At 38.1% G+C, this 25,968-nt stretch overlaps 1 protein-coding gene across 2 annotated transcripts; it reads left to right on the top strand.

Annotated features, from left to right (window-relative positions):
• The first annotated feature begins 355 nt into the window (after positions 1-355).
• On the top strand, positions 356-24,560 carry LOC149025688 (uncharacterized). 2 transcript variants are annotated; one of them, XM_089145877.1, is made up of 9 exons: positions 356-817; positions 1,650-1,884; positions 6,237-6,432; positions 8,955-9,125; positions 9,250-9,366; positions 16,290-16,487; positions 16,644-16,703; positions 16,935-17,033; positions 24,380-24,560. In XM_089145877.1, the coding sequence occupies exons 2-9, from the start codon at positions 1,742-1,744 to the stop codon at positions 24,509-24,511; spliced, it is 1,116 nt and encodes a 371-aa protein (XP_089002003.1). In that variant the 5' UTR covers positions 356-817; positions 1,650-1,741; the 3' UTR covers positions 24,512-24,560. The 2 variants fall into 2 exon arrangements, with proteins under 2 accessions (XP_089002003.1, XP_089002004.1); XM_089145878.1 differs by lacking the exon at positions 356-817 and adding an exon at positions 840-1,123.
• The last annotated feature ends 1,408 nt before the right edge of the window (positions 24,561-25,968 follow it).

Consider the following 25,968-nt stretch of genomic DNA (forward strand, 5'->3'; position numbering starts at 1 on the left):
TTTTTTTCCTAGAGTTTCTTTTAGTTATATTCATAGAACTAGCAATGGCTTTGCGGATTTCCTTGATAAGGGTGCTTGCAGGTTATCTCTAAACAGATCCTGGTGGAGTTTACCACCTTTGTTTATTGTGGAATCTTCTCGTTTGTATAGGTCTTATGACTTAAAACTATTTCATTTAATTTTATCACTACTTTGTTGTTGGCAAAAAAAAAAAAACATATCACAGTAAAGTTGAGCATTAGGCTATAGAGATTGAACGGGACAGGCACTAATCTCTCTCTGGACCAAAATGTTTATTCTAATCTCTATTGGATCTATAGAGGATCAGGCCAAACTGCATTCCCCAACCCCCTCCCCCGGCCTTTGCCCATAACGATTTATATCCTAAAAAACAAAATAAAATAAAACGATCCCATTTATAGAATTCAGGCAAATCTGTTGTTGATATTTTTTTTTTTTTTTTTTTTTTTCAAATGGATTGAATCATTAAAATGCGTAATACCTTCCATGGATGAGCGGTTCGACCTGTGTCTATTGGACGATCATGAATTTTACTTTGTATTATGAATCCAGCCGCCGCGGCATGTTTTATATCGGGGAGGGATGGGAAAATCAGTGGAGTAAATCATGGTTGACCAAGGACGATTTTCCTAGATTATTTTTTAGAAGTATTTCTGGTCGTTGATGAATCAAGGGTTTAAGGATCTGAGGGTCTCACCAGCAAGATCGAAGGAACTATTGACGTATTTGCGTTCTATTCATCTTGACTTCTGTGTTTTCTCTTCAATATACTTCGCACAAGAAGGCATGCTGAGAGGTGGGTTTTGAAGTTTCATCGTTTATCACAGGCAATCTATATATATTCATATCTAGCAACCGATCTTTTTTTGGGTCAACATTTCTCCCGTTCGAGCATATTTTTGATACCGAGAACCCTTTTTCTTTTTGGATGAATAAGATGAACCCAATTAAATTATAGTCAGAAGATATCCTGTTGTTATGATTTTAGAACAACGACGTCAGACTTTTTCGTAGATAACCTTGATCATCGTGGGTTTGTTTAAGTTCTTCACAATTTGCGATCAGTTTATTATCTCTGCATTCAATAGCATTCATTGTCATGGTAACTGATCTCTATTTTCATATGTTTGATGCGTCTTAATGTCATTGACCAGTCTTTTTGGCTACTTAGATTCGTTTTATAATTTTTGATAAGTTCCTTGGTTTTCTTAATCGAGATCATGGGTTTTGTAGGTCAACATAATTTCTTGGAGCTCTTCGTTTGGTTTATTTAGCTCATATACTTGGAATTATACTTACAATTGTACCTAAGTGGCATAAACAGCACATTTTCTGACCTTGTTCCTCATTTGTCTCTAATTGGGAGATATATTTCTATACATATTATTATTTCCTTATCCTCTATTCAGAAGGATTGCACTTTAAATGTTTCCATGATTGGTTGATTCAACAGTTCTCATTTCTGTAGTTAAAATTATGATATAACCAATGTAGCACTATTTATCGGGTAGCGATTGATATTATTGTTTGTGTTTTTTAAAAGTCTCAGTGCCATGAATTTTTTTTTCTAGTTCAGTTTTGCACTGCTTAGTTTACAAATTTATTATTTTTGTTTCTGTGTCAATTAGATGCCCTAATCTGTGACTGGTTCTCATCTTGGGGCAAAGAATGACCTTGTCAATTTCCATCTGTAATGAAAGGAACTATTTGAGATAGTGGAATGGAGAGGAAAACAATAGATGATTTGGAACCTGGCCCCATTCCTCCTATTAAAGCAGTGGACAGGTTTGGGTTTATAAAGCAGGAGACGATTACCTCACCCGAAAGCTTAACCAAAAGCAGGTCTACGCATGAACACGAGAGGTATGATTTTGCATTTTCGCTTCCAACCTTCCCACTTTGTTTTCTTCACCCCTGCACCCGGTCCCTACATATATAAGAAGGAAAGAGAAAAAAATAAAAGCTTATTATAGGGTCACAGAGAATTATGTAACATGACATTTATTTTGTTATTAAAGGGTCATAAAGAATTATGTAACAATGACATTCTTCTGTTATTAAAGGGTCACAGAGAATTATGTAACATGACATTTTTTTAGCTAGTTTAAGCATTGTTTTTTTCTTTCACCAAATGCTTTTAGATTCATTCTTAACTTCAACAGCTTCAGTTAATAGGGTTTCTAGAACAAAATGGTAGAGGATGAATACATTATGCTACTAGACCTTTTCAGTTGTGCTTCTATCTAGAGGGACCTACTTATATGGACAGATACTGATGTAACTCAGGTTTCTTGTAAGGTCTTGATGTTATCTTTGTTTAATAATTGTAAACATGGTTGAGATTTGTTTTTCATAAACATGTTTTGAGGTTTGAACTCGAGACCTCTTGTTGAGCATGCGATTTAGAAGCATCACACCGCATTAACTGCATTATTGAGTTGTTTTTCTCCATAAAATGTTATTAATTAATTATCAATATTTGAAGAAGCTTCCAAAAACTTGTAGGAATTATGAAGTATTACATGCTCTTTTGCTTTCATTTTGCAATAGTACATGCAGAGGAAAAGTTCCTTCTCAATCCCTCATCTTACTGTGTCACACGATTGATTTTCTTGAGAGATGATGACCCATGGTAATTGTTTTGTAGGGCTCTAAGCGAAACCATTCACTGATCTTTTCTGGAACTAGGTTAAATAATTGGGGGCATTTTGAGCAATGGTGAAAACTGTCTCTACAGTGGTTGGAGTCATGGATCCTTACCCTGCAATCGGCTCTATTCAAGGTCATACTTGATCCAAGGCCTAAGCTTTAGATGCCCTTCCTCACCACTTATCCTAGGTTCATTTAGGTCTGCCCCTAGATCTTTAACTCCATTCAGCTTCAGATCGCTAATGGAGCATCTAAAGCATCCCTTAAATTTGACTGTGCCACCTTAAATGACTTTCTATGGCGCATAATGGGCCCGAGTTGCACGTAAATCAGCCCTAGTTTAATTATTTCTTACTTTGCTCTCCTGCTTATGCCAGTTATCCGTCTCAACATCCTCATCTCAATTATACTGAGTTTATGTAAGCAATGCTTCTTATTGTCAAACATTCTGCACCATACATCATGGTGACCGTTGACTGTTGTATGAAAATTTCCTCTTAAGTCCTAAATGAATGGATGTCAATGACACAAATTTACTGACTGATCTCTCCACTTTATCCATCCTTTGTTGATTCTTTGTGAAACACCATCCTTTATATCACCTTGTTTGTTTATGTCTGGTTTTAGGTGCCTAAAATAATTGATTAACATAACTATAATTGAAATAACTAGAAAGAACAAAGAACAGAAAGAAGAGAGAAGAATCGGTGGAGAAGAAGAGAAATGGATAAGGTGGGAATGGAGAGTTGTGTAAGATCTCTCTTTCCTCCTCTCCACATTCTCCTCTTCATAGTCTCTCTTGTTCCTTTCTTCTCTTTTCTCTGTTTCTGGGGTTCTAAACTATTGCACTGTTTTGAAATTAGAAAGTTGCTGGTTTTGAGAGTTGTCTCGGAGGATATTTGGAGTCTGGCAATGCTACCTGTCAACTGTTGTGTGCTTAGTTATTTGTGTTATAAGCGTGAACTAGACCTTCTAAACAAGGTTATGAAGGCTTGAAGATTCTAAAGCCGGATTACATAAAGAACATGTCTGTGGTTTAGACTTTTTGAATATCTTGCCTGCGATTTGTTCTCTGGGCAGCACTCTCCAAAATTTCTTGAAGCTTTAGTCTTGTCTCATTTATCTAGCTGATGTTCCTGATGTTACGGGGGCTTGTTTTCTGCTGTCATAACATGCAATACTCTGCTTGCAACTAAATTTGTATACCGTTTACTTAGTTTTCATTTTAATTATTTTAAAACCTTTTCATTCCACGTTTGACCTCCGTAACTACCAGTTGGCATCAATTGTTGTTTTTGTTTCATCCATCAAAATAATATCATCAACAAAAAGCATACATTTGGGAACTTGATCTTGAATATCTCTAGTTAAATAATCTAGATAAATGCAAACAAGTAAGGACTTGAAACTGATACTTGATATAGCCCTACTGTAATTAGGAATTCACTATTTTGACCCCTCATAGTTTTGACACTTGTCATCACACTGTTATACATATCTTTAACTATTGAAATATTCTCTTCTCTAGGACATGTGAGATTAACTCTCTAGGGAGACCATTGTAAGTGTCTTCTAGGTCAGTGAAGACCATATCGAGAACTTTCTTGCAATCTCTAACTATTTCCATCAGTCTCTTAGGGTTTAAATCGCTTTTGTTGGGATTCTTAGCATCAGACTGAATTGATTCCTATGTGATATTAGTTTCTCCTCTCATGTTGTAACTCTTCTGTTTTGGAGAACGACTCATTAGTTTTATGCTTATCTAGTTATTGCAACTCTGAATATAATATTTAGGAGAGGTAGGTTTATATGACTCTAGAAGTGGAATGGATGAGTGCAATGGAAATGCTCCACTGCAGAGAGGTGATATTATTTAGACTGAAAGAGTGAAAAGAGCCAGGGATAGGCCTAAATGACTCTAGAATTGGTGACAAAGAAAAACTAGTGGCAAATGTGGCTATGAATGGAGCTGATTGAAGGAAAAGGATCCATGTAGCCATCCTCCATTAGCTGGGATTAGGCTGAGTTTTGTATGTGCATCATTTTCCCTTTCCTGCCTAGGATTGAAAAGAGCGTTTCCTATGTCAAATCATATTAGATTGTGCAACATTATAAACGACTATTTGAATGGATCTGAATTATAAATTAATGTCTTGGAACTGATCTGAAAAAGTATCCACGTAGCTGATCCATTTAGTGGGGGAAAAACTGAGTTGAGTAGAGTTGTATAACCTGAACTTGAACATTATTGTGGAAATTCCTGTTGCTGTAGTTTGAAACTGGTTCTTATAGTTTGTTTTTTAAAACCTTTTTTCCCACATAAAATACCCAGCATCTTCTATGTTAGTCAAAAGAGAATTATTGTATTAGATGAAAGATGGAAGTAGTTTACAACAGTATGATCAGAGTGAAGAGGATCCCGTCTCCTTGTAAGAAGTAATTGGAAGTCATATTCAATCATCCTGGAATCCTACGTTTTTAAGTTCGGAAAGATCAACCCCAACTACTTGTCAAGGGCCTAGCGACGAGGGGATGTATTTTAAGAAGATCTAGATCTAACTGTTCTTATTACTTCTTTCATGATGTGAATCATAGCTCTCAGTTCAATCATTGTTTTTCCTGTTACAGATGTCATTTTCTTAATCTGTTGATGCAGAAGAAAAAAAAGAAGCTAGTCCTTTTTGGAGTAGGAGCAGCTAGGACAGGGTGGAGTAGTTTCCAACAGTATGATCAGAGTGTATCTCTATGCAAAGAATAGCTGAATTTGTAACTGTAAACAGAATATACATATCGGAGTGCCGATACTGTAAATTAAGTCGAGTTGTGAACTCATAAGGGCAGTAACATCTTGGAAATCCTTTGACGCTCTAGTCCATCTCTCAAAGCATCTTCTTATGACGCAAAGTATGGACATTGCAATGGATGTTCTATCAAACCTTTCCTTGCCTAGGCACCCAGCAAAACCAAGAAGAGCCTCCACAAAGCATTAGTCATTTAATTAAGAAACGAATTAACTTTAATTAGTAAGAAGAACCTCATACCCATGAAGAAACCCCAAATTAGGTTTCCTGCAAAGCCCAAGGATTTGTAGTAAAACCCAAGCGAAAACATTCCTCGAATCCACGTTCCCAAATCCAACAATCTGTTGCTTGCTTTAATCCTGATAATCCAAAATTGAACCCAGATATTTTTAAACTGAAGCATATTTGTGATGTAATGGGTGCAGAGATGTGGTAAGACACAGGAGGTTGCTAGCCCTCTTTAACACCTTCCTGAACCAGATAGCCATCTCCGAATAGGTCACAACATCTGGAACCACTGAGACCTAGAAAATTCCATATGATAACTCTCATTTCTTTTAGCACTTTGTTAGATCTTCGCTGATGGTAATGTGCTGGTTCCAGATTTGTCCATAATTTTTCCCTTTTCTCCTTAGATTAAATAGGTAGTCTAATCCAGGATGTTTCTTTTAAACTTATTATTCCATTATGTTTCTTGAAAAATAGTTTTGCTTTTCATTATTAGCCTTTACATTTGGTTTGCTTATAAATATTCTTCATTTTCAGGGAGGAAAGGCGGGTCAGAAAATGGAGAAAGATGATTGGTGTTGGTGGAAGTGATTGGAAACATTATCTCAGAAGAAAACCTCATGTGGTTAAAAGGCGCATCAGAAAGGGCATTCCTGATTGTTTAAGGGGTCTGGTATGGCAGTTGATCTCTGGAAGTCGAGACCTCTTGCTAATGAACCCAGGAGTTTATGAGGTACATCATTTCATCCATATATGGGACTCATAGGCTCAGAACACAGCAGCTGTAGGATCCACGCACCAGGTGGAGCCACGGGGTATTGTTGCAGGACCGGAATAGAAGTATTTTGATATCTAATAAACTAGGGATTGGATGGAGTTTGAACAAATTGGAATAGGCCTTACAAAGTGCTGAACAATTCCCAAAGTTTGACTGGGATCTTATATTCAGATTAAAAGATTATTGACACCGCATTGAAACTAGTAAGTAGGATCATAATTAGGATCATTGATTTCTGCAGATGTAACTGGTGGACGCAGTTCAACTTAGGTTTAATGTAGGAGAAGGATACTACCTCTGACCATCAAAGATTGGAATTGGATCCAGGTTGGCTGTGGCCATTCCCTATTCTTGCTGATTCATGGCCCAAATTCCTAGAATAGCTGCTTTTTGGGGGCTTTGAGGGTAAATTCTAGGGTTTTTAGGGACTGATTCCACTAGTTCTGATGTGATCTAATCTGGATGGGAATTGGTGAGGATCAAACCCTGATTCTGTTTTTAGAACCTTGATTCTAACAGTAGATGAAGCTCCTCAATCATCAAAATGATCTACTACAGATTGAGTGAAGAAAGAAAACAGTTACTGTAAAAGAACCCCCGGAATAGGTTGCTTGTATTGGACTTCAAGCTATTCTTGTTGTAATCAGTGATAAGTTTTCTGGTAGATCTAATACAACTTTAGCAGTAAGGCTTGAACACATTCAGGGATTAGTTGTAGAGATCATCGGGATTCAGTTAATAGGGAAAGGGGAAAGAAGGATATGACCAAGGCCTCACCTTTGGCTTATACATTTAGGTCAGCATCTCATGTCTAAGAAACGCACAAAATCCAATCTTCATTCAGCTTTGAAATTGTAGGGGCTATACTCTATGGAGCTTGCAATATATAGAGGACCAGAATGCCTGTAGAAAAGTAAAATAGAAAATTAGTAATTGGGTTGCCTTGTACAGTATAGGTTAGAAAATGAAGACAGAAGAAAACAACTAATAGGAACCTATCGAATATGTAGAGATGAGTTTCCTTAGTTACAGAAATAATCTTAGAATAGAAATGTCCTAATTTGAGGATGCTAGAAACAAAATTAGACTCAATATCCCCACATTTGAGGTCTCGAGTGAATGAGTAACACACCCAGACTGGAGCTGGTGTGGCATTTACCAGGTTCAGTTGTGGAACTGTATGCGATGTGATGCCCTCCTTCATGGAGCTTTTTTGCTTGAAGTACATTTTATTTGCATCAATTCCCTAACCCCTCCAATCTTTTTCTTTTATGTTGGTCTTCGAATATCTACATTTATTATATTTGGTACTTGCCACATGTTGTGTTGCATTGTCTATAATTAAATGCTTATAAGGATCTTTTATGTCTTCTTAAATGGTTTGCTTCCTGCATTTTCTTGTGTATATTGCAAAGCTTAAGCTTAATGATTGTTTCAATTATTAAAAACTTTATTGAATCACTATTGGTAATGGTAAATGAGAATGTTATTTGATGTGATGTTTTGAAATCTTTTAATAGAATGGTTTGGATTTGTTCCATGATCTCCTAATTGCAGCTATGGTTAGAAACTCACTTATTTGAGGGATGAAACTTAAAAATCTATACTTGTTGGTAGTGGCTGATATGATAAGGCCCATGCTGTGTTTTTCACTTTCCAACTGCTGAATTCAAATTTAGTTGATGAAGTTAATTCTCATTTGTCATGTGGTTATATGTGTGTGTTACTTCTACCCCTATTTAAATAAAGAAGGAAAAAAACCCCAGTATCCACTATCCTTTGGCTGTCTTCCTTTTTCTCATTAAATTAATTTTGATGGGCACTGGGCCAACTGATTTACTTGGTTACATGAGGAATGAGTTGGTGACTCTTGAACTAATTGCACAAAACTAGTGATGAAGTTACATAACAAGAAGATCACATGTGGGACTCTACTACTGAGAGAAACTTCAACACATGGACAACAGAAAGATCTTGTTCTCTCTGTGGCTGGAGTGCTGGCTTTGAATCCGTATTTAATTCCTTGTCTATTGTGTACTGACTTGATTCCACTCATAGTAATGAAGGCATTGCCTGGGTGTCTAGGACCCCAGGGTCCTTAGTTGCCTTGTTTTCTTTAACTCTTCCCAGTGCCCTGGTCTCAAGATGAGATGCAAATACATTTTTGTTTTAGAGCAATATTTACTGATTATTCTCAAGTTGGGAGATATTAAGATGGAGTTCAGTTGTATTAATCTGTCAACTATGGTACTTGGAGTTCAGTTGTATTACTCTGTCAACTATGGTACTCTACTGAGTGTATGTAGCAGGATATTTTCTCCATTTGTATGATGGTTCCTTTAATATGTTGGATTGGAATATTGGATGCTGGTATGTTTGTCGATTCTCCTATTATTCCCTTGCTGGTATTTTGTTTCTGTTTTTCTCTCCCTCCCCGCCCACTCCCGGTGTCCTGATTAAGCTGGTTCATAATGCAGCAACTACTGATCTATGAAACATCAACTTCAGAACTGGATATTATTCGAGATATTTCTCGTACTTTTCCTTCGCATGTTTTCTTTCAGCAGAGACATGGGCCAGGTCAAAGGTCACTCTACAATGTCTTAAAAGCATACTCTGTGTTTGACAGAGATGTTGGATATGTTCAGGTTCGGTGTAGTTAAACTCAAGTCCCGATGTTTCAGATAACTGTTTACTTTGTTGATAAAGCAGTTCACTACCAGTTTGAAGTTCCTGGAGTATATTTGATTACTTAAGTTGTATCCCGTGCAGGGAATGGGTTTTTTGGCTGGCCTATTACTTCTATATATGAGTGAAGAAGATGCATTTTGGCTATTGGTTGCTTTGTTGAAAGGAGCCGTCCATGCCCCAATGGAAGGACTGTATTTGGTAATTTCTTGAAAATTTCATCCTTAGTATCAGCTTACTCATGCTGAAGTTAAATTATGAATCAATCTTTAATATCTATGGAGGATATAAGTATACAACTACATGGTGAGATAAAATCCAGCTAAGATGCCTCATTTTCCATGTTTTTTGATTGAGGCTATTTGGCCATGCTGTACTCCATTCAGCATTGTAGATCGTGTGAAGTAATTGGTGGTGTCTTTGATTCCATAAGATGACTTGTCCCATACCCTAGTTGTCCATTTTTTAGGATCTTATATGGAATACTGGATAAATATGTTTTTTTTTTTTTTGTGTCCTTACATATACAAGGCGATTGCAATTCTAGAGTTGTTTTCTTGTGTCCAAGTCAGGTTTTTATCCCTTTCTTCTCTTCTTAATAAGTCTTTTAGTAAAATTACCATGAATTCCCCTACTTTTCTAACTTTTTTATTGCACTTAACCCGAATTTGTTAGTATCTTAAGGTTAGGTATGGCTAAATTTGGAAATAATTTTTTATTGACCATACTACTCATGGATCATGAGGGGGTTGATGAACCGGTTTCCCCCTCAAGGAAGTTATATAACTCGTAACTTTGCGTTAATGGAACACTAACTGAATCCAATTGTCTCTGACCTCTTTTCTCTGCTGGCTTCCATGAAATCTCTCAACTCAACCCTAACCTGGCGCCCCTCCCCCCGGCGTTCCTGTTGGGAAAACCTAAGGAAGTCTTCGGTGGTCTCAAGTTGATGCTTCGGTGATGAGCTTAAATTTCCTAGGGAAGTAAAAAGGGAAAAAACTGCAGAGATAGAGGGGAGGAGAGAGAGGTGGTGGAAGAGATCTAGGCAATGCATGAAGGTGTCTGTGCTGATTCACATTTTGGAGAAGTCAATAGAGAACTGCAGAAGAACCTCCGTGTGACTCCATTAATGGCATAATTGTCAAAGCGACAAGGTAAGGTGATAGAGGGCAATGAGAACCAAGGCAACACCCAGCAAGGTGATAAGGCGTTGCCTAGGAGAGGGGACACTGGGTAAAGGGCCAGAAAATCTAGGTGACACTTAGGCAACGCCTTGACAACAGGGATTAATGGTGCTATTAGAATTTAGAACCAGGAAAAAGCAAATTTAAAATCAGTTGATCTAATTTCATTGTGCTTGTCTTTTTGTCTCTCTGCCTGTAAGTGAACCTAGTCTCTCAACCAAAAATGGCCTTTTCTGGAGTTTCCTGTTTTCCACTGTTGGTGTTTGCTGCATCTTCAGATAGGCACAAATTCACGTGGCTCTTCTATTTGGAAACCAAACTTCTACTCAGCATGGTTGAAAAGTTAGCTGTTTTCGAAGAGCAATTATGTCTGCAAAATTTTAAGAATTGCAAATGGTCAAGAGGATATTTGATGTGAACCAAATTCTAGGGTTTAGTTATTGAAATAATGCCTAGAATCAAGCTCACCCCAGGATTTTCTTCACTGACAACCAGCAGTCTTCTAGGGCTGAAATAACCTTCTGTATAGGGTTTCTTTAATGAAGGGTAGGAGCTATGGCTAGGTTAGAGCAAGAATAGGTTTCGGCCAGGCTTATAGGTTTCGGGTTTTAGGCTTCCAAGCTTTATTCTTTGCTGTTATTGGGTTATGAGGATTGAATTTGAAGTTAGGGTTTAGATTTAAAGGGTTCTAGGGTTAATTGGAAGGATTCTGGGGTTCAGCTAGTCTAGGATTATTGCTGTTTTTCATTTTTGTAATTTCAGAATTAACCTCCAAGGGTTAGGTTTGGAAAATAGGTCTCCTAGTTGGATTGGAACTGTAGAGGTATCGGCTAGGGTATGGGTTTAAGTTTTCCGGAAGTTGAAGATGAATTGCAGAAAAATTACAAAAACCTAATAGATGAAGGTAGAAATAGCCAAATAGGTGGGGGAACTAAAAGTAGAAATAGCCAAATAGGGCTTAGGGGAGGTGTGATCCTATGGGGGAAGGGAGGGGTTGAATGGGGTAGGGAATCTAGGGTTTAGAGGGGAGGGAGGCTTCTGCTGCCGAGTTCTGAGGGTAGAAAAGGGGGAGGGGAAGGGGTGCATGTGGTTAGGAAGGGGGTAGGGGAGGGGCTGATTTGGACTTACTCGAGTGGAGGGACTTGAGATGCTGTAATGCTTGAGTTGGGTTGCTGCCGCAGGCTTGAAGGAGGGATAATTGGAGAAGAAATTGCAGAATTTTATCACACAGAGCCATGCATGGGATTCCTCTTAGGAGCCCATGACTCCACTCTTCCATCAGTCAGATTTTATTCAATAGCTCAAGACTGATTTGCTACAATGCAAAGTGGCTTATTTATGGCCTACATGAAGGAAAACATAATAGGACTTAACTTCCAAAAAGAAAACAAACTTGGACTTTAACTTAAAAATCAATTCAAAATAAAACTCGTAGTACTTCAACCTATAGAAGGATCTTCATAACAACTCTAGAGAGTTCCAATTTGATCTCTAAGAGAAGATTTTGGTTCCTTGCAAGGACTAGGACAACTGTAATGGACTCCTTCACAAACAAGGAAACCAACCTTAACACGGACTCTCCAATAACTTACAAAATAAGGATTCAAATTCAAATTAAAAGCAGTTCTAGGGTCCCACTAACATGATGGGCCCAATGACTCCCTTATCTTGAACTCATTTACTCAACAAAAGTTACCAAAACGACCAAAATGCACTTGGTGGGATTAGGGACTGTGTAGGGTTTGGGGGAGCAACCCTATGCTCCATGCTGCGCCTGGAAATGTTTTACATCAATATTGCTTTTTAAAGTTTCTTTTTTAGAGCAAGGCCATTCTAGTCCTTATCAATTGCTCTCAAGGAAGCTCTCTCAGTTGTATCTACATAATTTATGGCAACAGTGCGGTGGCTTCAGTGTTGTATCATTTGTTGGGGGCTACTGTTGGCTCCTCTGTGCATGGGAAATGGAAAATGGTGGTTGTATGACAGGGTTGTACAGGAAGGTGGTGGTGGTGGTAGCAACAAGGTCAAGGGAGATTGAGGGTGTGGGTCCATGGAGAAGAGATGACGGTAGTGAGGTGGAGTAAAAGTAATGTAGTACTGTATTTGGCAGGCCAAAGTAACCAAACAAGATCTTTTCACAGAGAATGAATTTCATTTTCAAAAGGTTATTTATTGCATAAAGACAAACGAAGACCTGGGGTGATGCCTTGGGTGTAATTTTAGGACAACATTTTATGATAAATGGGACAGATTTGCGAACACAAGGTGGAGGAAGATCTATAAACCAGAATTAAAATAGGATGGGCTAAAGATTATCAAGTAGAGATGAGCAAAGGTACCCTGAAATTTTGATGTAAAATGGATGGACAAATCTGGTTGGTTACTAATACAGAAAATAGATCACCTACTTGACTTGTTAATAGATGAAGAAATTGAAGGAACAATCTGAGGGAATTGAGAGACAAGACAATAAATCAAGACCTGGGCTTCACTCCGCAAGGTGGACCAATTGGACCGAACACCAACCTACCTTGATTAAACACAAGGTTTTTGTATTGAGAAGAGTGGCTTGCAAAGCAATTATTGGTTTCAATTGATGAGTGACTTGGTCAGCCCTCTTACACAAGTTCCTTTATATTGTCAATCTAAAGATGTAGGTATTAAATACATCAACCAACTACTAGCTGACACCCACCTAACATAGATTGAAGAACACCTAACTCTTGACAAAGGAAAACTCCTTTGACAATATAATTTCTTATTTTACACTATAGCCCCTTTTATTGACTTTGATACATCTCTCACGTTTCCATTTACATTAGACTAGTCATGGAGGCTTAGGTCTAGCCCATGAAGATCATAATATGTAGGCTGACTCTTAACCCATTAGAGTAGTCTAGCCCATGAAAGCCATGGACTGATTTGGATTATATCCTTAATCCATTTATTGGCCTGATCCATTGGGCTTCTTCTTTCTAGTGCGTCTTTAGGTGTACATAAAAAATAAGAAAAAAAGGTTTAGGAGATTGAGCTGTTGAGCTTGCAAAAAAATTTGGAATAATTGTTTTTAACATGGCTTTCAAGCCATTCCCTACTTCCATCCAGTCTGCAACTCCCTGGCTGTTCTCTCATTCTTTTTGTCCAACCTGCACAACTTGTGCTTGATTGACTGAGATGCAACCATTCCCTGTTCCAACAATGCTTTTGGATATTGTGAAGGAATTTGATTTAATAATGTGACAATAAATGGAACCATTGATGGATGGGTTTTGAGTGCTATTAATGGATGTTTTGAATATCTGAAACTGATTTTATCTTTCAGTTTCTTAATTCTTTTGAACAATGAAGGGATCTCAGTGTTTTTTCTGGCCAAATGAAAAATCCACGATGACTGTTTTATCATTTTTCAAGTATTATGGTGGCTGGTGGAGGTTCTCGAAAGTCGCAGGCAGTGATTCAAGTTCACGTTGAAACTCTCATGGCTTTCTCTGTTGTGGTGGCTTGGGGAAGAAGATAGGGACAGCTTTGTTATTTTTTTTTATTTTTAGTTGCCCATGGATTTTGAACAATCCCAACTTCCATGTAAGGGTATTTCAGTCATAATAGCAATTTTTAAAAAAAATACTAACACAGTTGCATTCAGGGGGTGTGAATAGTTGCTATGACACTGGAGGTTCAGTAAGACCAGGAGAGGTCAGAGTAATTTACTCCTAGAAAAGAGAATAGGGGAAAAGTGAAAGAAGAATAGCTGAAGTTACATTTTAATTACAATTTGCATGGAAAGCAACTTCCAGTGATTCTGAAAGTTATCAGAGGCTGTCCCAGTAAAGGCTATGTCCTATTCATGCTCATCCATTGATATAACCCAGGATTCTGGGCCAGTCTTCAAGGTCTTTATCAAGTGGAACCAGCTATCAACTGAGATGTCCTTGGGGTTTAGGACTTCAGTTATATTCAAGATGGGATGGTTTGGGTATGTTTTGGGATGATCAAAAGATTATGGGTTCCGTATGGGATGGTTTTGAATAAGTTTAGGTCAACAAAATCCTGGTTGGGCAAAATATTGTGTATCTTGGTTATGGGAGGTTTGTGTGAGGATGGGGTGAACTAGGGTTTGTGGGTAAAGGGATGGGATGAACCACGGTTATAACAAATTAATATGGGTAAGGTTGGCGATAAGATAGGGTGTTAACAAATGTTAAATAGGCTGGTGGTTTGAGATAAATTAGGGTTTAAGCAATCCCCAGTGGGTGGAAAACTTTGGAGGCAAAACAGTTCAATTTATGGGGTGGGATGGGATAGGATTTAACAATTAGTGAAGGTAAATAGGGAAACTTGCGATTAGGAGATAAAGGATTTCTTGGGATTTTCAAGAATCTTGGCTCTTTATCTTGCTTCTTTCTTCTCTTCTCTTTTCTCTTGTGTTTTTCAGATCTGCCGCAAGATCAAGAACAAGCTGAATTGCAGAAGTTTCTGCAATTCAAGAAAGGGGCTGCAAGGGCTTCTTGGTTTCTCATGCAGCTTGCAAGAATCAAGAAAGGAAAGAAAGGGGAAAGAGGGGGAAGGGGACTGGCTGCTGCCACAAGGGGAAAAGAGAGGTTGGGGGTGAGGGCTTGCTGCCCGCAGGGATTAAAAGGGGGGGGGGAGGGAGGGTCGTGTAAGGGCTGGGTAGGGGAGGGGCTGGGGTTGTACTTACTTGATTGTTCGTGGACTGTTGGAGTTGTGGCCGAAGTTGGGGCTGCCCTTGTGAAGGAATTAATGGTTGCTGCAGGGATGAAGATGAAGATGATGGTGAAATAAATTTCCAGAACTTAAGCACTCTTTAGCCCAGGCCACAGGGTTTCTTCCCCACAACCCAAGCATTTGAATTTTTTTTTTTCTGATCTGATTTCATTGACAATGAGAGGGGGGCTATTTATAGCCTTACAACTTGAAATAAAATCTCTTTGGACTCAAGTTCCTAATTCCTAATAAGACTCAACTAGGGGATCCTTTTTAGCATAGGATTCCCTTTACAACTCAATCTCTAAATAAAAACCAGAAAGGACTATTTAAATAGATACTTAGGAAAGAAAAAAAACCTACTTACCAGTAGGAGTCCTTGAAAATTGGACTCTAACTGGGATTCCTACTCTGACATGGACTCTTCAATAACTTGACAAAAACAAACCCAAACATAAATGTATAGATACATCCATGACCATTGGATCGAGGGAATTCCAACCAGATCCCTCTTGATCCCTAAAATTGCTGAAAAATGACCAAAATACCCCTAGGGTATTTGGCCAGCTTTGGATTGGGCCTTTTTGGGTCTTGTTTTTGGGGCCCAATTATGGGGGCCCCAACCATGGTTACATCATCCATGTATGAGGAAAGTAGGTTGCTCTGATGGTTCTTCTGGTGAATAACATTGTGTTTAGTGATAGAGAATGATTTTAGGTTCAGTATCAGATTTTGCAATGCTGATCCTTCTGGATCTGCCGATCCAAACAAAAAAAAGAGCTTATCTCGTGAGGGCATGATGATACTATGTGATAGACCTATCCAGTTATGGATTGGATGAATCCCATCCAATGGTGATGGAGTGAACAGTCAGATCAGCAGAAACTTTTCTTCAAGACCATTCTAAAAGATGGGAATATTCCATATGTACTTAAATGGGTAAATTATGTTAACGTGCTTTCAGTATCTTGCGGAGTTCAAATAAAGTATTTAGCAGCAGTCTCGCAAATTGTATGTCTAATTCTGTTCATACCATTAATTGAAGTTTTCTTAGTGGTTATTTTGGTGTCCTGGTAATGAAATTCCTTGATATGGACACCTGTTGACTGCTGAATAGAGTCATGATTCATTATTATCTAGAAGCCTCTTATACACCCAATAACAATTATATAAATTACCTTAAATCTTGGAATTATGAATTTCATGCTGCTGGAGCAGGTCGGACTGCCACTTGTGCAACAATACCTTTTCCAGCTTGAACAATTAGTGAGGGAGCTTTTGCCAGCGCTGGGTGAGCATTTTTCACGGGAAATGATTAATCCTAGCATGTATGCAAGTCAGTGGTTCATAACTGTGTTCTCATACTCATTTCCTTTCCATTTGGCCCTTCGGATCTGGGATGTCTTTCTATTTGAGGTTAGTGATAATTCTGTACTTGCCACAGTTTCTGATCTGCATTCTATGATGCATCAAAGGATATTAACTGGATTTGTTTTTTGAGGTTTCTAATTACAATTTTCTTCCGTCAATTTAACTTTTGCCACTGTTCACAAAAAAGTAATTTTTGGGCAGGGTGTTGAGATTGTTTTTCAAGTTGGGTTGGCTCTGTTGAAATACTGTCAGAATGACTTGGTGAGTATTTCTGCTTCTACTTAAAGTTACACCACAACTCCCGCACTCACGCCCCCCCCCCCCCAAAAAAAAAAAAAAAAAAAAAAAAAGAAGAAGAAAAGAAAAGAAAAAAAATCAGCCTCAGAGACTGTTCTTTTGATTTTCTAATATTACTTTTTCTAGCACTGGCAAGGGCAAAATAATGTATTGATGTTGCTTGTGCTAATTTGAGGACTTCATTTGGTTGATCAGGTAAAACTGCCTTTTGAGAAGCTCATACATGCTTTGAGGAACTTCCCTGAGGATGCCTTGAATCCAGATACACTATTACCTATGGCCTATTCCATTAAGGTATCTTGTATTCAATCTTCTATCCTTTTGTATTAAATGTATTTCTCCTCACTTCTGTCTTGTTTGGGATATATGCAATGGATATTTAATAGAAAGTTTTTTCTTAGTCCCTGATTCACTCTTCCTTGCAAAGAGAAATCGGGATGTTCTTAGTGTTTGTGATGATAATGCCAAAATATCAAGTTGGCATGTTATCTTTATCTTGATCCGTACAAGCCTCTTGAATTTTCTCTTGTCCTATTTTATTTGTATAATGTGAATTTACTACTATTAAAATGTATTTTTCTATTTTGTTGTTTGCTATAGTCAAGGCTTTTAGAGCAATGAATTTTTATAATTAACTTTGTTGAAGTATATGCAAGTCTGGACTATTGTATTGTTCATGTTACTGTTCACATGAACAGTAAAAACTGCATAGTTTCTATTTCTAATGTAGGAGTCTTGCTACATAAGTTTTGGGAGTTTTTAGAAAGCATAGTTACTATTTTGGTGGTAGTTTCTATTTTCAGAATTTTCTATTTTAGGAGCTAGGAGTTACTAAAGTTGTAATTTTTTGTTTCCTTTTTCTAGAGGACAATTACTTGTTTCTCAAGTTGTATTAGATTCATTAGAAGCTATAAATAAAAGGGCAATGTGATTCTAGACTCTTAAGCAAGAATTACAAGCCTCTTCTACTAGTTCTTCATCTCTCTTCTCTTCTTTTTCTTCTCTCTTTTCTTTGTTCAAGTTCAGCTGCTGTTTTGATTATTTAATGCTTATTTTCTAACATGGCATCAGAGCAAGTTTAATCAACTTAGGGACCGTTTTCTCTCTCTTGGCTGCCCAATTTTTTTCTTCTTCTTTTTTTTCCTTTTTCTTATCTAGGGCAGCCCCAACCTTCGCTGCAGTAATTGTGCATGGCTGTCCTTCTTCTTTAACTTTTGAAGCACCAAGTATCTATGTATTAATACTACAAAAAGGCCCTAAGCTTTTTGGGGATATGTCTACCTATTTGATTCAACTGAGGCTGCTACTACCCTTTTTTTGTGTGCAAATCTAAAGTTCAATCTGCACTATACTGATGTCTTGGGATTCCTCTTGATTCTTGCAAAGAGATGCCCATAATTCGAATTGCAAGACCTAAGTATTGTCTTCCATTGTTTGTGCTATAAGTTTAGTTGCAAGCCCTATACTAGTACCCCTGTTTCATTGAATTTCTCTCTTCTGAAAAATTCTGTTGCTACCTTCTTGCTTTACTACTTCTTCCATTGTTTATTTCAGAATCAAGTTTAGCCTTCTTTTTATTTAATACTTCTACAAAGACCTAGAAGACTATTTTTCCTTTATATCGAGATTTGTTAGAGTTTCAAATCTAGCAGAAGTTTGCTGCTATGGTCCAAGATCTGATATTATCTGCTCTTGCAGCAATTGTTATTGCACTTCTTCCGAGTGGATTGCTACAACGACTACTGCAATTTTGAGATTCCAAGCTGGTTTAATAAATTTCTTTTCTTTATCTAATTTGCTCCTGCCTAAGGGTTAGCGGTGGTCTAGAATTTTTTTCCCCCTTGGTGCACAAGACTTTGTCCTGTGAGATGATTTTCTGCTGCTTGATCAACTTTATTGGTGAATAATACACTGCTTTGTGGCTACTACTTTTCCTTCTTGGGTTTCTTTTGTGTTCATACTTTAAGATGCTTGTCACTGGTCATCATTAATTGTCCACATGTAATGCTACACATGAGGGGGAGAATGGTATCTTATTCTATATCTACTCAAGATGTGCTGATGGATATTATTTGTGAAGATCTTTGTCCTCAACTTATGGCATTCTACAACGATATCATTACATGTCTTTACCTATATTGTCCTTTACCTAACTACTTGGTCCGTAGAAATCCATACTACCTTACCTACTTGGTCCGCAGTAACCCATACTGTCTTTTACCTTACCTACTTGGTCCGCAGTAACCCATACTATCTTTTACCTTATCTATTTGGTCCACAGTAACTCATATTGTCTTTTACCTTATCTATTTGGTCCATAGTAACTCATATTGTCTTTTACCTTACCTACTTGGTCCGCAGTAACCCATACTGCCTTTTACCTACTTACTTGGTCCGTAGTAACCCGTACTACCTTACCTACTTGGTCCGCAGTAACCCATACTGTCTTTTACCTTACCTATTTGGTCCGCAGTAACCCATACTGTCTTTTACCTTATCTATTTGGTTCACAGTAATTTATACTGTCTTTTACCTTACCTACTTGGTTTGCAGTAACCTATACTGTCTTTTACCTTACCTACTTGGTCCGCAGTAACCCATACTGTCTTTTACCTTATCTATTTGGTCCATAGTAACCCATACTACCTTACCTACTTGGTCCACAGTAACCTATACTGTCTTTTACCTACCTACTTGATCCACAGTAATCAATATTGCCTTTTACCTACCTATACTTTGCCTATTACTTGCCTTCTTGTGAAGCATTTATATGGACATTGGAGTGTAATTTTGAAGATTTAGTATGGATATTTCTCCCTACTACCGGCATTATGTGGATGGTGTCTTTAATCCTGCTATACTTATGGACATTGGAGTTGCAATTTTGAAGATTTAGTGTGGATATTTCTCCTACTACCGGCATAATATGGATAGTATCTTTGATCCTGTTATACTTATGGACTTTGTTCGTCTTCAACATCGTCGATTGTTCTTATTATTGGATGGTTCTATTGACATGAAGAATTAAAGTTTTTTTTTAAGTTGGTGTTGATTATTTCCTGGGTGAAGTTTTCTCAATTTTTATTGACATTTGCCATTGCTACATGATTCAAGATTGGTGCTACCTTTCAAGTTTATTCTTATTGTGCAAGCTGAAGTTTTCTTTGTGTACACTCCAGCTTTAGGGGGAGTGTTGAAGTATATGCAAGTCTGGACTATTTTACTGTTCATGTTATTGTTCACGTGAACAGTAAATACTGTTCACATGAACAGTAACAACTGCATAGTTTCTATTTCTAATGTAGGAGTCTTGCTACATAAGTTTTGGGAGTTTTTAGAAAGCATAGTTACTATTTTGGTGGTAGTTTCTATTTTCAGAATTTTCTATTTTAGGAGCTAGGAAGTTATTAAAGTTGTAATTTTTTGTTTCCTTTTTCTAGAGGACAATTACTTGTTTCTCAAGTTGTATTAGATTCATTAGAAGCTATAAATAAAAGGGCTATGTGATTCTAGACTCTTAAGCAAGAATCACAAGCCTCTTCTACTAGTTCTTCATCTCTCTTCTCTCTTTTCTTTGTTCAAGTTCAGTTCTTGTTTTGATTATTTAATGCTTACTTTCTAACAAACTTCAGCTGCAGTGAGGTTCCTATCAGCAATCTTTTTGTTGGTCAATGGTCTTGGTGATAGGAGAAAACACCTGTTGTTAGGGCCTTAGGATGATGCCACGCCATGTGGAGGAGAGAGAGTAGTTGAGGGGTAATAAATAGAGGGGAAATTGAGTGGAGAGGTCATCAAAGGTTATATAAGTGAATGTTTGGGCAGCCTTAGGCTGAGGTGTTGGGAGTGACTAACACCATTAAAACCAGCTATCTTGTGAATTTCTGAGTTTTTGTTATTAAATTTGGCATTGGATTAGAGGGTTCCTATCAAATTGGTATCAGACCAGTTACGATCCTAGGGAGGTGATGGCACTGTCTTCATTTTCTGCTGAAGGAGAAGTTCAAAGATGGATTCTAGACTCTAGAGGTTCGTCTGTTCTGTTGGGAAAAGCAGATCAAGAAAGAGCAGTGGATGGGGGTGGCAATCCAACATTTAGTAAGAGAGGCACTCAACTGGATCTATTGTAAGAATTGAACAGAATTTACTTTGACGGGATTCAAAGAAGCCCTGAGGTGTGAGTTTAGCAACGGGAGACACTCGAGATCAAGTCTGGAGATAGACGCCAATTGGTTGATCTGAGGATAGTATCAATGTGAATGAATCATCAAATCAGGCTCTAGAGAAGGCTAGAAGAAAGCATCAAATGGAGGGTGGAGTATGCGCCGGCTACGGAAGTCACGCCTCACCGAATGTGGAGAAGAAAGACGAAGATAGGTTTGAGTGAGGATACCTACCGGACCAGAGTGGAGGAGCAATATCCTGCGGTTAAATCAAGATGCAGTGAAGAGAAGAGGCATATAAGGAGTCTAGGTGTAATCGGCGGAAAGTTGCAGGCAGCAGTTAGGGTAGCAGCTCGTCGAACAAGGAAAAGAGAGGGTAAAACAGGCTCTTTTATTTGAACCGCCTCTCAGCTGGTTCACTGGTTCAGTTCGAGGTCTAAATACCGAGGACCTCTTAAGCCCAGGTGAACCAATTACAAAGATTGGGCCGCTAGATTCCCAAAGAAACCCCTTTGGGCCAAGCCCATTCCATTCATCCCAAGCCCATCCTATTTCAATAACCCGATTTCCTACCTGTTTTTCTTAACCTATGGGGTTAAGAGGTTAGGCTTAACCGATTCAAAAGCAACACTATGGGCCCAACGCATTCCTTTAACTCAAAGTCCAACCCAACATCTTAGTAACCAAGACCCAACTAGTAAACATGGAATAAGGGCCAACCCAAGGACCGGTTCGAATCGAGTACCCACCCAGTCCATGGTCCATCTGAACCCCAAAGTGACCGGACTATCGTCCCCTACCTCTAGCTCTCTCTTAGGACACTCAAGCGTGACAAAGGGGCTTTTCCGGTTTGTTAAACAACAACCAGAGGCCAACAACTGAGGCGGAGAAGGCCCTTCCGAGCCCGACGACGATGGCATTGCACCTCGTAGTCAATGATGACCCCGATGGGTGCATACGCCATGCAGACCTCCTTGAGGTAACCCATTCAGGCACCGATCATTAGTTTGCCATCACCAAAGACGAGGGCTACTATGATGATGGCCACGAGTATAGAGGTTGGGTGCAGATAGGCCCTGTACCAGGCTTGCCTTTTGGATTACCAAAACTGCTTCAATATTTGGTGGATCATCTCAAAGGTAAAGTAGCGGAACCAGTTCGCTAGGGTTTGCTAGAGGCTTACAGATAGATTTGGTCAATTTCCCTTAGTCTCTTTTTGGTATCAATTATCATTCTCAATTATGAGAATTTTTTATTATTTTAAATTGTTTGGCATCTATTATCCGTTTTGTTTTTATTTAAAATAATAGAAAACCTTCAAAATCCATAATAAACTTTTTGCCTATTATGGATTATGGTGAGAGTTTCATTATCTTCATTTAAATTTTTTTTTTTGGATGAATAAATAAATATATTAAAAAGAACAAAGCAACGAACTACAAGAAGGATCCAAACAAGAAAGGATCAAAGAGAAGGATGGAATTGGGAGTTGAGCCCCCAGGAAGCAACAATGAGCTTGTTCCTTGGGGAATCAACAACCGGGGGATGGGGGATACCAATGATTTTAGAGGAAACATAAATTAAATAGCATTCCAAATCGAGTCAAGAGAGCTGGATTTGGAAGTCCAGCGTCTGAGATTACGCTCACACCACAGATGTAAATGTTTACTTATAATTTTATGGTTAAGATGAAGGTAAAATAGTCAATACACATTCTTTTATAAAAAACCATACTCTTTTCCTCTTTCCTCTTATCTCACTTGCTCACTATCATTTTCTAACAATTTTTTATTTTGACAAAATTCACCAAACCATTTTTCATTCTTGACCAATAATGAATTCTTGTACTTATTTCTTTTAAATAGGCATAATAGAGAATGAGAATTGATACCAAAAAGAGCCTTAAGTCTTTTGGTTGCTCGAAGGATCCCTTATTTGTGGATTTTGCCCTTAACGTTATGTGATTTCTAGAAAGTGTTGATGCCACTCAGAGAGCTATGGAATCATGTGCTGCTTTGTTTGGGACTATTGACACCATTTGTCCTCCTGGGATACTTATGGATATTAGTTGGGATCATTCTTGGGCAGCCACAGCCCATTGCAAACTTAATTGCATGTTGACGAACATGTTTTTTCCGGTTATTGATGGGAACAAAGGCATTGTCTTCAATACCTGAGGGGCATTAGTTGCCAACACCAATACGGAGAGTGGTGATGACACCCTGCTGCAAGTCCTTAATTCATATGTTGATGCCGAACTCAGTACATTAGATTTTGGGTTCTATATTGTTCCTTCTTTTATTGATTTTCAGCTGAACCAGTTCGGATGGCTATTCCTGGTGTGTTCTTTCCATTAGCTGAAGTTTTCAAGGTTTTTCCTTCATATGGGGCTGCTTGGAATTGTGGGAGTACCAAGTGTATGGGATGCCAAGGACGGCTGTCCTTCAAGAGAAACTGAACTAGCATGCTTATGTGGCAAGCATGTGAAGAGTGAAGACCAAATTTCAAAATTTCCTTCACCTTGAGAACAAGGTGAATTTCGAGGGGCCGGTAGTGTTGGGGCCCTAGGATGACGCCATGTGGACAAGAGAGAGTATTAGGGTTAGTTGAGGGGTAATAAATAGAGGGGAAATTGAGTGAGAGGGCATTGAAGGTTATATGAATGAATGTTTGGGCAGCCGTAGGCTGAGGGGCATCGTGAGGTGTTGGGGTGATTGGCACCATTAAAACCAGCTATCTTTGTGAATTTCTGAGTTTTTGTTATCAAATTTAGCATTGGATTAGAGGGTTCCTATCACCTGTCTCGTGAGGTCCTGTTGTTAAGGTGAATTGCATCCCATGAGAGATACAGTTCATCGGGGAATTTTCTGTTGATGATCCATAACCTCTCTCTGGGCACTGGGAATGTCTTTATAGCTTGAAATAAAACAATAGTACTTAGCTGAGGTCTTACCCTGCTTTATCCACATTAGTTTGACCCTTTCCTAAAACAGAAGGAAAATAAGACCATGTTTAGTAACTGCTGGTTGCCTTTGATTCTTACCATAATTGGATGTTTGGTTAGAAAGGATTCCCACCAATAATTTTTCACTATTAGAATAAGAAGTAACAATCTTTTTCTAAAAGGAAGAGAGGTTTTTTTTTGGAAGAGGGGGAGGGGGGGGGGGTGCAGGGGGAGTGTTGAGCTAATCTCAAAGTGCTAGATTTTAGAGAATTAATTTGAATAATTAAATGCCAGAAGCATTACATCAGAGATTTGAAATTTGTCAAATCAATCCAGGGAAGTGATGCGAAACACATGTAGAGATAAAAGAGTGTGGAAAGAGATTGCCCCCGCCCTCTCTTTTCCTGTTTCATGAACATTGAGAAACTTCAAATTGATTTGAAACCGCAGACTGCCTTTTATTTGCCTCTACATTTTTGTTGCTTGCTATTTTGCATTCTATTGTTTATCTTGGATGTCTTCTTGCTAATCATTAGGTATCCAATCGTTTGGAGGAGCTCCAGAAGGAGTATGAGAGGCGAAATGGGAAGAGGAAGAATGGGGAGTCAGTTCAATCCTCAGAATCTAGCGTGCAACAGGTCCAGTCTTTTAAGCAGAGACAATCATGACTAAGGCATTGACAATATGTATGATGTATCCAAGATGAGAGAAGCCACAGTACGCAACACAGAAACTCAAGTATAGTGAATTTTTTTCCTTTTGTTCCTTTTTTTTTGGGGGGTCAAGTCAACAATGTCTCCCCATTAATATCAGACACATCAGGTTTGCTGGTTAATACCACCTTAACCATGTTGGTGGTGTTGGTTGTTGTTGTTTTTCATGGAAGAAATGCTGGTTGTTTGGTTTGCCGCTTGAAAATCTTGTATCCGTGATTTATACAGATTGACAACAAAAAGAAATGTTAGTGAAAAGGGCATTTTTACTCCCTATTAGGGGATGTTCTCTGTTTGAATCGAATGAAATGCGTTGGGTGGATATGTTAGATGGTATCCACTTATCTTATGATAAAAGAAAGAATTTTGCATTCTTGTGGAAAAGGAATCCTTTTGTGCTGAACTCTGTGTTTCTCTTCTGGATTTCATCTTAAAGTGGTTCAAAAGCACTAGTCTGTGCCATTAAAACATTTTTTAATATGTGAAAAATCATGAAGTCAGATGGTTGATAACGGATTCAGCATGCAATTTTCTTTCAAAAATGTAAACCCACTGTTCTTACTTAGAATTGAGTGAGTGCATGATAGTATTTAGACTTGTTCATCGGTTCCTGTTCAGTGGTTGCCCTAGATGGAAGGAACAGCGAAGAAGCCGGAAGGGAGACCGGAGACCAGAAGTCCGATGAATTTGTTTGTAGCCCCCAAGTCTGAAATTACGGTTGCAGGATTTTCGTATTCTGATTTAAGTCGTCTAGATTTCATAACATTAAGGTTGGTACGAATTCAAGCTTGCCACAGCACAAAAGCTTTTTTCACCATGAAAAAAATAAAAAAAGGCACAGAAGTTTCTGAAAACTTAATTCTACCTTGCAATTGTCCAATATTCAGTATATTTTTGTTAGTCAATTTCTAACAAGAAAATGGATCATCTATTTTCTTGTAAATGTGTGACATGTGTCCTAATATCACATCAAAAGGTTGAGGTCCATTTACAAGTTACATTATTTTTTTTTTAAATTTTATTACAACTCTTTAATGTGATTTATAAATAGATTTCAACTCTGATGTTGAAACAAATGTCATACATCTGCAAGAAAATGAGTGGTCAATTTGGATAAATTCTACCTTGTAACAGCCCAATTTTTTTTTTCACCAAGAAAAAGAAAAAAAAAGCACAGAAGTTTCTGAAAACCTTTTTATTTTGTAACCAGCGAGTTTGATAATCTTAGATGTAAAATTTCTCAAATGAATACAATTCCTTTTGATAAAAAAAAAAAAGCATTTGTCAATTGGAGTGAGTTCCCCCTCCACCATTTTGCAATGAGAAGTCAACAATTTAAGTGTTTTTATCGGCCAAAATGATAATTTAGGGTTTTATGAACCTGTTTTAGGGTTTAAGGATGTATTTCAAAA

Source organism: Hakea prostrata, chromosome 2, assembly GCF_041222555.1.
Source record: "Hakea prostrata isolate BN-2017 chromosome 2, UWA_Hpros_2, whole genome shotgun sequence".
In the NCBI taxonomy this organism is placed as follows: Eukaryota; Viridiplantae; Streptophyta; class Magnoliopsida; order Proteales; family Proteaceae; genus Hakea; species Hakea prostrata.

What these genes read in the sequence shown, in the direction of transcription:
- LOC149025688 (XM_089145877.1), top strand. Translation starts at nt 1,742, where the DNA reads ATGGAGAGGAAAACAATAGATGATTTGGAACCTGGCCCCATTCCTCCT. An exon ending in TCTACGCATGAACACGAGAG is followed by an intron (nt 1,885 to 6,236) that starts GTATGATTTTGC and finishes CTTCATTTTCAG; the next exon opens with GGAGGAAAGGCGGGTCAGAA. An exon ending in GAGATGTTGGATATGTTCAG is followed by an intron (nt 9,126 to 9,249) that starts GTTCGGTGTAGT and finishes TATCCCGTGCAG; the next exon opens with GGAATGGGTTTTTTGGCTGG.